This window comes from Dunckerocampus dactyliophorus, chromosome 4, assembly GCF_027744805.1.
Source record: "Dunckerocampus dactyliophorus isolate RoL2022-P2 chromosome 4, RoL_Ddac_1.1, whole genome shotgun sequence".
Lineage (NCBI taxonomy): Eukaryota > Metazoa > Chordata > Actinopteri > Syngnathiformes > Syngnathidae > Dunckerocampus > Dunckerocampus dactyliophorus.
Genome location: NC_072822.1, coordinates 17035882 through 17049503, shown reverse-complemented (window position 1 = coordinate 17049503; position 13622 = coordinate 17035882). Strand labels below are relative to the sequence as shown.

Here is a 13622-nt window from a genome sequence, read left to right as displayed (position 1 = left end):
GGTTTTCTCCGGGTACTCCGGTTTCCTCCCACATTCCAAAAACATGCATGTTAGGTTAATTGGTGACTCTAAATTGTCCATAGGTATGAATGTGAGCGTGAATGGTTGTTTGTCTACATGTGCCCTGGGATTGGCTGTGTCAGCTGGGATAGTCTTCAGCATACCCCACGACCCTAATGTGGATAAATGGCATAGAACATGAATGGATGGATTGATGGACGATGAGCGCTACACTGCAGGGAAGCTGAATGGTCTTCTCCATCATTATCTGGAAGAGTATGTGTGTTCAGGTAACAGCACTTGCATTACATTACCTTCTACGGAAACATCAATCTGCCATGTGTTGTATCACGTGAAATGGTATGAATATAAGATGAACACCCAAGCACACTGCATCCACCCTGTGTTACCCGGGTGACAGTTTCTGTTGGTGGGCTGTCACCTGGCAACTGTCCTCCAAACAAAAGGCTGGTGGACAGCAGACTAATTTCTGCAGGCGGGATTCAGGATGAGCCTAGCGGGCTGTTGCCTTGATAAAAAGTGGGTCGTGCTCAGGGAAGACCCAGCGGGTGACCGCTCTGCTTCTCAAGACGCCGATGTGAGCCCTGAAACGTCATTACTGTGCACCTTCAGGAAGGACACACACGCTGACAAAGTTTACCTGGCGGGGAGAGGTGAGTTTGCTTATCTGAGGATGTTTAGTAATACTCTGAAATAGCTACATACACACACAGGGGCGATGCCAGTGTGCTTAAAATGTTTTTCTACTTTCCTGCTGCACCTGTGCAAATACTGAGTCAATCTGTTTGAAACAGGTGTTCAGTATGAATCTGCTAATCTCTTCTTTGGCCACCCCTAGCCTTCTTTTAATTGAAGTAGGAGTATAACAGGATATTGAAGGAAATACTAAAATGTTAATAGGCTTTTGAACTTATTGGTGCTTTGCTTTTTTTCCTAGAGTATTTTGGGGAGGATGGGCAGACATTTAGTCTGCGTCTTGTTGAGAAAATAAAGCAGCAGTTAAAGAGCGATCCCACCTTGCGTCCAGACACTCAATGTCCCTCTGTTCAGGCAGAGTTCTGCAGGAGAGCCACAGAGGCTGCTTTGGGCAACAACTCCAAGGCTCTTTTGGAGAACAGGGTGTGTATTAAGATGAAGCAGTGCCATCACCTGGAGGATCAATTCATATCAATCTGCACTTACTGAGTACAGTCAATAGAAGAGTGGGCAGTATTTAGACATTAGATGTTCAGGGTAGTAACTCTTTCTGTTGCAGGTGTTAAGTGTGCATGCGCCTTCCTTCTCTGGTGCTGTTCGCCTTGGCGCTGAGCTTTTGAGATACTGGTTTGATGTGAGCAGTGCTTGGGACGGACCAGTCTACCTGTCTTCTCCCTGCGATGGTAACTCAATTTTAGCCCCCTTTTAAAAACATTTAGCCAATCGTGTTGTTTTCGAGTTCTGGAAACACTCTCTGTTGTGTCTGTCAAAGTTGTGCATCTTTCATAAAAGTGTTGCTCGAAAGAAAGCGTCACGATTGTTTTGTCGCAACGCTCCCCGCAGACTCACTGGCTGCTACCTTCCGGGCCGCAGGTTTCCACGACATCCGTCACTATTATTACTGGGATGATGAGCAGCGGGATGTTTGTTTGAAGAAGCTTTTCGTGGATTTACAGGAGGCTCCAGAGCGAAGTGTTATTCTTTTGCCGGCTTGTGGACACTACCCCACCGGGGCAGCCCTCTCTCACAATCAATGGGTCATGATTGCACAGCTCATCTTGGTATCTGACATGAAGATTTACATGCAAATTACCATTGTCAGACTAAGTATAGCTTGTCACTCCCACTTGGTTCATTACTAGTGTTTGTTCTTGCACTCTTTCAACAGAGGCGTGGGCTGCGCCCCTTCCTCTTGCTGCCAACACCGGCATTTTGCTGTGGAGATTTAGACCATGACGCATGGCCTGTGTGGTACTTTGCATCACAGGGCATGGAGCTGCTGTGTGCTCAGTCATTCTCGCACTGCTTCGGACTCTACGGTCAGAACTACTTCATGTCTCGTTCGTTCGTATTTTCTGTGCAGTCTAAGAAGCCATGTGACTCGTTAGTCAAGTAAATTGTATTTATATAGCGCCAAAGAAGACTACACATGGACGCCAACACTGCTCCTCATACATTAAAGAACACCAATGAACCCCACATGAGCAAGCACATTGGTGGCGGAGGCCAGGAATAATTCCATTCTATTCTATTCTATTCTAATAATTCTATTTCATAATAATGAAACAGAAAACCTTGAACAGACCCCAGACTCGGCTTGGGGCGGCTGTCTGCCTCGACCAGATGTACACATGCACATGATAATGACATTCAGTATCACAATGCAAAGGATGGAAGATTTCAGATACATTTCCAAAAGATATGTTTGGCAACTTACTGAGCATATATTCTGTTGGACAACTTGGACCATCAAGGGATTAATTAGAACTAATGGCAGCCATGTTTAATTATTATTATTATTATTTTTATTTTTTTTACAAACTGCAACACATACAAACCGAATACTAAATATTTTTGTCAAAAGCTGACATGCATGCAAACTATTGAGCTATTTTTAAAATACAGTATATACTTTTTACTCGCTTTTTAAACAATGCTCAGTCACTTGATTTGTTAGATAAATTGTTGATTTAACTTGTTTAACCTACATTTGGTCACCCAGGGGTATCCAAACCTTTTCCACACACTAAAAAAATAAAAGGATGCAGGCGGCCAAGTTGATATTTTTAATTTTCTAATAAATGCTAATACCAAGCGTATATGCTATAAGTTGATTAAAAAACAGCTTACATGTCAGCTTTGTGTTACTAGCATCAACATTTTAACTTTTTCTCCATGCATTACGCCTTTTTGGGTTTTTTTTCCTGTTGTTTCTTGAGTAATTGTATTTTTAGAATGCGCCACACATCCATATACAATTGCAGTGGGCCGCAAATGTCCCCCAGGCCGCACTTTGGAAACCCCCAGATTAAACATATACAGTAATCCCTCCTTTATCACTCTTAATCGGTTCCATACCTGACTGTGATAAGTGAATTTCCTCAAAGTTCTTTATAAATGGAATATTTTGGTAGTTAGAGCCTAGAAAACCTGTTTACAATCTTCTAAGTACAGTTTTTAATGATATTAAAGCCCTCAGGACATGAACTAACACCCCTATAATCACCTTTACACTTGTATTATCTAATAAAGTAGCCTGTGTTTTTATTAGGGATTTTTATGAGGGGTTACTATGCCTGTTGTGAAATCATTCTAACCTGCAATAAAAGCCTGTTGTTCCTGCGATTAAGTCTGGCACTTTTGTGTTTCACCGAATATTACAGTAACATTACTGACACCTAGTGACCAGTGTTGAATACTACATATCACAATGTTAATGCGTCATTTGTATTTGAGTTCATTTGGGCATTTTTTATGCTGGAGTTTGTTTAATTTAGGCTAAAAATACCAAAGATTTGCTTAAATATTAATATTTTTGACAAATAATAGGCTGCATTCAACCAGAAAAGCATGATGTACAATATTAATTTACAAATGATTGTAAATTCCCATATGCTCCTGTTAATTCCCTGCCAAAGAGTGCGCACTAGGAAGGGGACATCGACACCATGTCAGTTTCTTTAAATTGTTTTCCTATTTTTTGTATGAATATATACAATAATCTGTTTAAATATGGATCACAATAACATACTTACTATCTCATTCTATTACTAACTTTAATGATTTTTATTTATTTAGATTTTCTCTCCTGTTCAGGTGAAGCTGTCAGCCACCTATTGTGTGTATTGAAGCACAATTCTGTCCTCTCTTCTCTTCGTTCGCAAGCTGACAAATTGTCACAGTCTCTGTGGGCCCAGCTGTCCGTAGGTGGAGCACGTGTGGTTTCCACCCTACTCAGTAACCCTGCTCATCTTGTGGAATGGTGAGTTCATATTATTGTTGACATGGTAATGTAACTGTCTTCATACCTTGTTATCTACACATTTTTGTTCCATGCATTGCATTACTATTTCCATATTCCATTTTGCATCCATTCTTTGTGCCACTGCTGCACCCAGTAGGTTACGTGTCGCCATTGTTTGCACTCGCAGGATGAACAGAAATACACCGACCTAACACGTTATTCCGGTTAGGAAATAGGTTAGGAAAATCCAATAAGATCCAATGCTGGAGATGCGTCAATATTCTGCTTTGCCAAAAAATATGAATGTTCAGTGTTGATTGACACCGTCAGAGAGTTGACAATTGGTGTAGAATGAAACCCAGAGCTGATTGTAATATTTTGGTTGCCTTACTAGCTACATGAGAGGGTCAAACTATCACAGCTTTCAATACGATGCTCTGCATGTAATGTTGTTTCTGTGTATCCCCTGTAATCCCAAAGGCAAGGAGAAGTGAAGCGCATTGTGGAAAGATGCTTGCTGATCAGACAACTTTTGAGAGAAAAACTCCGACTTCTGGGCTCTCCAGGTTGGGACCATGTGACCCAACAAAGTGGACTTTACTGTTGCTTGGGCCTGAATGGTGAGATGTTTACTATCACAACTCAGAAGATGAAGACCTTTCACAGTTATAGTATTTCCTGCACTGCGCTGTATTGGCTTTCAGCAAGGTTCATAACTTGTGTTACATAATTGTGTCTTAAGTATTTCCTCTGTTTTTTATTTCTACCGAAGCCCAACAGGTGGATTTTCTGTCAAACAGGAGACATGTTTACGTGCTCCCTCATGGCTGCATAAATGTGAGCACAATCAACAGCCATAACTTGGATTACATTGCAGAGTCCGTCCACGCAGCGACCACTTCACTCTGACAGAGCAGCTGCTTTCTGGCCGGTGTCAGCGAGACTCGAGTGATTGGACCTTTCACCTTAACATCGCTTTGAAAGGCACCATGTTGGCTTGACTTTGGTTCCAAACGAGAGGTCCAGAGATTTTCAATCCAGTAGAAACTCTGAGGTGAAACACTTTTTTTCCCATAGGAAATAATACAAATGTTTACTTTAAAATGTCGATTTTTGACACACGGCTCGTATTGATAAATTATTACCGACTTACGGTGAATGCCGTGTGTTTTCTGTAAGGGTGTCACGAGACACTCCGTTAACTAGACGATATGATACACGAGATTGGGTCAACGAGAACGAGGCAAGACGACATTTTAACGTCACTTTTGAGAAAACTACAATGAAAAAAATATAAAAATATATATGACAATATATTGCAATCTACTACATTAGAGTCTTCTACACTCTGTGTGTATGTTGCCGGCCCCGCCTTCACCCACCGAGACAAACCCACCGAGATTGTATGATTGACAAAAGAGCTCGCGCTGTTGTTCTATGGAACAAACTCGCCGACATGCTGAAACCAATGCACAGAGTGAACTCTCTTCCCGCCTGTTTGGAGGCGGGAGATGAGGAAAACACGCGCACCCACATGGCAAATATATTAAAGGTGGCAAAATTATCAGGTTCCTTTTCATTTATAGGCTTAGTAACCAAGAGGCAGTTTTTTCTGAACAAGTAATTTTGTCACGTTTTAATCTCGTGAGATCTAGTGACACCCCTAGTTTTCTGTGGAAAAAAATCAGCCTATTTCCAGAGAAAAACAATGAAATGTTTTCACCAAAAATCTGCAACTTTACCGTGAATGCTGAATCATGACTGTGCAGGGATCCACTGTAGTCAGTCCCAGGGTCAAACTGTCACCATCATAAATGAACCATTACCTGTACAGGGAAGGTTTTAAGTTAACACATGTAAAAAAGTAAGTTTCAGGTGTGTGATGGACACTGTATGGATACTGTATAGGGAAGTGGAGAGGCGGGATCGTTTTTTTACTTTCTTATCTGGTGTGTAGAAAGAAGCTACACATAAAGTCATTTCACTCAAACACTAAAAGTAGATCATTTTTGTCCCTCACCACAATCATGGCTTCACTCTATCATGGTTTTTCAACCATATATTAATGACTAAATCATGCTGTTTTGTGGTTGAATACGGACTATTATTTGTCAAAAACTATGCTAATTGAAGCAAATGTTACAGGGTTTTTTTTTGCCTAAACTAAGCATGAACTAAAATACAAATACAAGGACTTCAAAAACATTCAAATTGTGAAAGTAGTATTTTACATTGGTCAATAGGTGTCAGTACCTGTTCGGTGAAACAAGCACCAGATTTGAGCGCAGGAACAATAGGCTTTTATTGCTTAAATTATTTAAATTATCTCACAGCAGGCACAATAATAATAACATAGTCTAATATTAATGATAATAATAATAACACAGGCTACTGTTGCGGCTGTAATCCAGCTAAAACTCAACTCTTTCTTCTTTCTATCAGCGCAGCCGCAACACATTTATTGCAACACAGAAGAGCATGAGTTTTATTGATGTCTTAAATGGCTTATTTTCTGTCATTATATCTACTATGTTGGTTAATACGAGTGTAAAGGTGACTATAGGGGTGTTATTTCATGTTTAGAGGGCTCTAATATTGTTAAAGGATGTATTTAGAAGGTCGTAAACAGGTTTTCTAAATATTAATATTCCAAATAATGAATACTACTTCACGGAAATTAACTTATCGCAGTCAGGTCTGGAACCAACTAACCATGATAAACGAAGATTTACTGTCCACGCCAACTGTCTTCTTGTATTGATATATGAGATGATATCAACTTATTGTACAGAGCAGCCATGGCAAAGACATGTGTATCGTTGGCCTATGTTACAGTAAGTTCAACTTCTGGTTCTACGGTATTCATCACATTTTAATTTTTTGCCATCACTGGCAAAATGGATGGATGGATGGATAGTTCTTGCTTCTTGCTTCCTGTGGTTGACAGCTCTCATTCGAGTGCAATTTCAGCTCTTTCATCTATCAAACATACTGTACAGTACAAGTATATACATAATAATGTGTCCATACATGAGTGCTAGGCAGGCTGATGGGGGTTTTCAAGGCATTACTTTCTGTTTTCTGCGCAGCTGTCATCCATCAGCTGCCCTGGTAAATGTAATTTTACCCAATTTAGGAGCAACACATTATGCTTTGAGAGGGTTAATCCTGATGGAAGCCAGGCTGGCTTTTTTTTCTGCCATTTTCAACATTTAGAAGAAAGAACGATAGACACAACATACAGTGGGAAACGAAAGGAACATATTCCAAAGGGAGCAAATAAGAGCAAAATTGCATATATTGTGATCTGCATCTTCAGTTTTCTGTCCATTTAAGTACAGAAGATGCTCTCCACTATCACAAATTGCTCTCAGCGGCTGTGAATGCTTGCCAAAAGAGTACATCCTATTTTTATATATAGTATAAATATGAATATAGGACCCAACATGCTATTGTTGACATGGAAAAGTCATGGTCATCAGTCACAGCAAATGAATGTCATTTATTAGTACCGTTAAGATATCGAACATGATGCTTTTATCCACTCAACCTTGTACTTCTACTCTTTCATTTGCAAGCTCTGCCCCTGTTGATCAGCACTGAGAAACAGGCTGCAAAAGGAGATTTAATGGAGGCAACATGTTGACTCACTTCATTTCACTGACCTCGGCTTAACAGTGAGAACAATCGACATCCACAGTTATTCAAAGTCGGAGCCATTAGACGCTGGATGCTGGAGCCCCTTTGAACGCGCTTACTTGTTGTATACAGAGTAGCTCATACTTACTGATGTTACGGTTTGGCTGTTTGAATGCACTCACCCGGTCTCTGTGTGTGCGTTAAACACTGCAGCACTTCAGGGTAATAATATGACATTTTGTAGTCAGCTGGAAAGTACAATGTTAAGCAATCACTTTATCTCCTTGGGAACATCATTTGTTGGATTCCATTTTATCAGACGATAGAAAGTTCAAGAACATTAAACAGAAAACTAGAAATGCAGGTGTGTTGCCGAGTGCAATGATTTTTAACGACAAGAATTGGTTGCACAAATTTTGAATTTATTTGGGATTTTCTCTAATTTACATGAATTTTCAAAATTATACACACTGGCTCAAATATATAAACATAACATAATATATAAAATAAAAAGTGAGGACATTTCTATGGGTGCATGATAAATACCGGACTGATAATTTTCGGGCTCGCATGTGGAATTATGACATCATACCAATAAATTTGGTGACATTAAAATATAGCTTTGACGACCGATGACCTCCAATGAGGTGAGATTAAATGTACTGTGCTCTAGGTGTGGTAGGCTGAGCAAATCAAGCCCTCCTTTTCTCCTACGTGTGACATGCTGTAAAAACGTGTTGTAAACAAAACATGGCATCAGTCGTGTGGGACCTCCCCGCTTCCTCAGACAGCTCGCGCGCTTGTCACACCAAACGCTCCTCAACTTCGTGACGAGAGAAAAAAAACATTGACCCTCAACACATCAAACACCCCCAGCCACCCGAAAGACCTGCATCGCCATGACAGCGCCCCAAAAACCCACAAAGACCCTCGAACGGCCAAAGAAGCTGTCATAGCTGTGCTCGGAGTGGGTGGGGCATAAACAAGAACTGGGTGTGGTTTAATCAGAAATGGGTGGGGCTTAAATCAGTACATTATTTTAAGTCTGATCAGAAGTTGCTATATTTATTGTTTATTATTCAGCTATATGTGTCCTGTGTATGTGTGTAAGTGATCTGTAAGACTTTATTAGTTAGTTATTTTTTAATGATCTGTGTGAAGTTGGCAGCTCTTCCTAAAGGACACCATGTTTTATTCAAAAATGCAATACAATGTGTAGCCTGAACAGTTGTTGTGTCACACTGTGTGTTTGGCCATGCTGACAACCTTGAGGAGGGCAGTTTGATGATGATGTTATTGAGTTACTGTGTTTTGTTATGTGAGCTTCCATCAGTTCAACTGTTTGCACTCAGCTGTACACACAATGCAATTGCGAGCGCAAATCCATGGATGGACCATGTTTGTGTAAACTGCTGTATTTGGAACTTTTTGTCAATATTGGATTGTAGCTTTGTAAGTACGGTGATTAGTTGGCTTTGACGCTGTGTGTTTTCAACTAATTGCCACTGCAACAGTCGCTTGCAACCTTGATTAAACAAGTGGACCCAAAACAGAGGAGTGATTGTCTTCTGCTACATCAGAATTAGTGACGCATTCGTGACAATTAAATATCATTATATTATGCTAAATAGTTTTAAGACAATGCTCATAATGTGTAATGTATGTAAGCCAGGGGTTTTCAAACTTTCTGGGACACCAGACCCCTTAGAGGAGAGAACATCCAAGGACTCCCTTATGATCCTCATGCTGATTTTTTTTCTCTGCCATTAGTATTAAACACCCTAGGAATTATTTATATTTAAACACTTCAGTCCCCCACCTCTCGCTCAAAGTCAGCTGGGATAAGCTCCAGCTTAGCGATATTGAAAATGAATGAATCAATGAAATTCAAGTAAAAAAAAATCTCAAAGCTTACAGAAAATGAACAGAAACAGAAACTGAGACTGGAACCGTCCAAATGAACCCACTTTGTTTTAAAACCAGTTAAAAGCATAAACTTAATTGGTTCAACTTTAACATATTGATAACAATATTATTGTAACTTACTGCCTTTTATTCAAATGACTGGCAGAAAAGCGGACATTATAACACTGTTAATTGAGCCTTGCCTTCATCGATTCTTTTGCAAGTAACTGAAGTCACGTGACACTTTTTGGCCTTGCGTCGTTGTTTTCAGCAAAACCAAACTCGATGGAACTGTCATCATATTTTCTAAGCTTAGCCAGTTTGGCCTTTGCATCCCTTGATGAAGTGGATGGGCTTACATATTTGAAAATTGTGCTATTTACATCAGCAGCAGGAGTCGCACACTTTGTGTGTCCTGAACGAAGTGAGAGATTTGCTTTGCTTGGCGCGTGACAGAAATGTAATGGAAATTCATGAATGTAATTTCCTGCCCCTAGAATGTTTCGAATGTTTGTTTTACTGGCCAATTGGTTTCTATTCATAGTTATGCACGTTTACTTTTACAAGACGCCATAATTTAAACAAAAAAAATTGCGGACCCTCGCTACATTGATACATAATTACACTAACGAGTTTTTTATTAACTACTTTTTATTGAGGTAAGCAGAACCAGAGAAGTTTGCAAACAAATGGCACATATTTACACATTTTTTAACATGCACTTAAGTACACACGGAAGAAACAGTCACTAATGAAGATGGGTTCTTACAAGTCCTGGATACAGGAGGGCTATGGGGGAAAACACAAAGGAATTAAATGAGAGCGAGGCCTTTCACGATGAATACATACAAAGTTGAGAATGTAACATAAATTAACATGTGTATGCGTGTTTGTTTTCCTCGTCTCTTTTTACTACACAGGAGCATACACTCCATATCTTCTGCCTGTGCGTGTTAATTCTATAGTGGAATGAACGGAGAGAGTGAACCCTCCTGTCAGCCATTCAGCCTCTTTGTGCCAGTACGTGGAGGCGGGATTACTAATGATACACAGAGTGCTGCAATTTAGCCTCATGAGCAAGCAAACACAAATAAGAATGAGCCCCGATGTGGGAATAGTTTGGTTTTAAACGGAACGGACAAGGCGAGTACACCGACGACCCGATATGTTGGAAAGTAGTGAAGAGGAATACAGAGAACACGACCAACTTGCATGCGCACCTCAAACACAACCATCCAGTTTTCTCAACTGGGAAAAAAAAACTACAGATGGAGGTGGAGCGGTGCCTGCGTCCCGACAGTCAACGCTTACTGAGGAGTTTGGCCGGCAAAGTAAATCTAAACAAAACAGTGCAAAATGGTGCCCGCTCGCAGACGGTTTGCTGCATTTCAAAAGAAATGCAAACTTTCAATACGGTTGAAAAGCCAACATTTCGGGAAATGTTAGAACTGTTTGACCGACAGTACGGATTGTCTGAGAGGACGTACATGTCACAAACAGCAATTCCTTGTGCAACCAATCATCAGCTGTGAGTGAACGTTTATATTTGCATATGGCACTTTTTTTGTTTACCTGTTATTCTTTGTTTAGCTGTAAAGGAATCATACTCAATGTTCATTATTTATGGAAGTGCAATACTACTCCATTTTATTTATAGTTTTATTGTTGTGTGTGTTTTTTTCCTAACAGACAGGGTCTATTTTTATTTTTTTGGTTATGATTGTGATTATTATTTATGTGCAATTTTTGCTAAAAGAGACTGAGAGTCCATTTTATTTTCATTGGGTTTTTTTTGTCTTTTTTTGTTTGCTTAATTTATTATGTTGTTTGTTTAATTCGTTTTATTTAAAAGCTCTTGACATTCCTATTACAATGTTAAATACTCTTGAGAAATTAAAGTTTATCGCTTTTGATACAATGTACTCGCATTATTATGCCATATAATTCATGAAAAAATGGTCTCAGAAAATAATATTGATTATGGACCATAATTTGTAGGACAACAATTTGTCCAGCAAAATGTGTTATAGTGACAGGCCTAATGAGAGCCAATTCTAGTTTTTGCTTCTTTTTTTTTTAGTTATTTTGCACTATTGACGTTATTATTATTATTATTATTTACTCAAACAATAGTATGTGATAAAATGGAATATGGGAATGATTTTACTGTGTTGTTGCTATTGTTCCATTGCTGCGTGTTCTCCCCATGTGTGCGGGGGTTAGTTCATGTCTAGAGGGCTTTAATAAGGATAAAAAAAAACATATTTAGAAGGTTGTAAACAGTTTTTCTATACTCTAACTACCAAAGTATTCAATTTATAAATAAGGAATCCTAAGGAATTGACTTATCACAGTTGGGTCTGAAACCAATTATTGGGAATCAATGTTCCATACAGCTCATTGTCCAACTCGTCAACTACATTGCTGCTTCAAATGGCGTTTTGTGTGCTGTGTACGTACTCAATGCTTAGATCTGTTTTGCATCAAGCAGCTAAACTAGGAAAGCACTTGGAGAGCGCAGACCTCCACCAAGCGCCATGGTTCCCCCATATTAGGCCTACATTTATTTTATCTACATACTTGGATTCCTTGACCATGAAATGTAGCATTAGCAATTGGATTCAGAATGATATCAATATTAGTTCAGTAGTTATTAACAAAAATCACATTTTCTGTAATGTCTGTTTTATTCTGGATCTAGCGGCATACCTTTTGAAGATACAACAAATCTGTTGGCACACTCCAGATTCCACAGTGTCTTGGCTATATGTAATGGTGTTTCTTGCATGTTTATAGCTTCATTTCTTTTCTTCCTATGATGAAAACTCCAAACGTATCCTATTTTTTCATATTCTGGATGATAGTATCCGGAATTATTCCATTATCTGGATCAGTCTTTGATATTTTGTAGAACCTGTTGGAAACGTGTGCTGTATTTTTTTTTCCAAGTGCTTTTTTCCATTTTTGGTAGAGTTATATGCACAAATGCAGAAAATGGTCCTATATCGCAATGTTAAAGAATTCTTTAAAAAATTCCTGGATCCAGACGGCGATCCAGATCACCCCCAGAATGTAATCGGTCCTTCCATATCCCATTTCTGACAATTCCTGAAGATTTCATCCAAATCCATTCAGAACTTTTCAGGTTATTTTGAACACAAACAAACAGATAAACGCCGGCAAAAACATAACCTTGGCGGAGGTAATTACAATGTACAGTTAATGATTATAAACATGTTCCATTTAAAACAAGTGACTAAGTAATACAAAGTAGGTCAAATCAATACTGCATGATTCCTTGAAGGTGCTGCTTCTTTCCCGTGCAGCCAGGAAATGCAGCAGGCACCCATCTCCTTGTGTACTCGTCTCCATGTAGCTGCATGCAGGCGAGAGATTCGCACGGCTTAACTTCTAATGATTGCACCCAAACTCTGGTGCCTTTAAATGAACATGGTCAAGTCACAGGCACGTGGCAAAAACAACTCCTGCTGTGAGGATAATCTCAGGATTCCCCAGACAAGACCTATTGATTTCAAATAAGGCCGCTAGCGTCAGAGAAGGCATGTTTGCTTTGTCTCTGCTTGGGGAGGAACTGTGCTCCCGGTTTGTACAAATGATACATCATGTCCACACAGCTCTGATTGTCTTCCTCACAAAACATTCGCACATCATTTCCCATGTCGCCCTTATCAGACTGCCCTCAGTCGCTTCTTCAAACACGGGTGAGTGTGGTGAATAATTGCAAGTCAAACAGGAGAGCCATGCTGCATTCATTCTGGCAGCAGGGTGACTTTCAGGGTAGGTGTTCAGTGGCACCTTAACCCATCACCTAGCACTCCTAATGTACTTGGACTAAAGCTTAATAAGAAATTATTGTTGTCATTTGCATAGATTCATGTTGCACACTTGTTAGGCAGAATTTGTGGAGCATAATCATTTGTCCAAAGGCAAATTCAACTAAATTGGCACAATCCGGCGACACACGTTGTGCTGTTTCCTTGGCAACTTGGGGCAAAGGGCTTGGCTGTAAAATATAATAGAAGAAAGGACAGACTGATGTAGCAGCCAGAAAGATGGACACAGAAAATAAAAACAAATGCTCAGGACAAACCTTAAA

The 13622-nt window shown here is 39.7% G+C and overlaps 1 protein-coding gene across 1 annotated transcript; it reads left to right on the top strand.

Moving 5' to 3' along the window:
• Positions 1-230: 230 nt before the first annotated feature.
• On the top strand, positions 231-4870 carry got1l1 (glutamic-oxaloacetic transaminase 1 like 1). The gene is made up of 8 exons (XM_054772474.1): positions 231-674; positions 959-1140; positions 1277-1400; positions 1561-1778; positions 1886-2036; positions 3814-3979; positions 4442-4581; positions 4734-4870. The coding sequence occupies exons 1-8, from the start codon at positions 509-511 to the stop codon at positions 4868-4870; spliced, it is 1284 nt and encodes a 427-aa protein (XP_054628449.1). The 5' UTR covers positions 231-508.
• Positions 4871-13622: the final 8752 nt, after the last annotated feature.

Bases quoted from the DNA above. Each gene is read 5' to 3' on its own strand.
- got1l1 (XM_054772474.1), top strand. From the start codon at position 509: ATGAGCCTAGCGGGCTGTTGCCTTGATAAAAAGTGGGTCGTGCTCAGG. The intron at 1,141-1,276 runs GTGTGTATTAAG...TTTCTGTTGCAG, and splicing joins AGGCTCTTTTGGAGAACAGG to GTGTTAAGTGTGCATGCGCC. The intron at 2,037-3,813 runs GTCAGAACTACT...TCTCCTGTTCAG, and splicing joins GCACTGCTTCGGACTCTACG to GTGAAGCTGTCAGCCACCTA.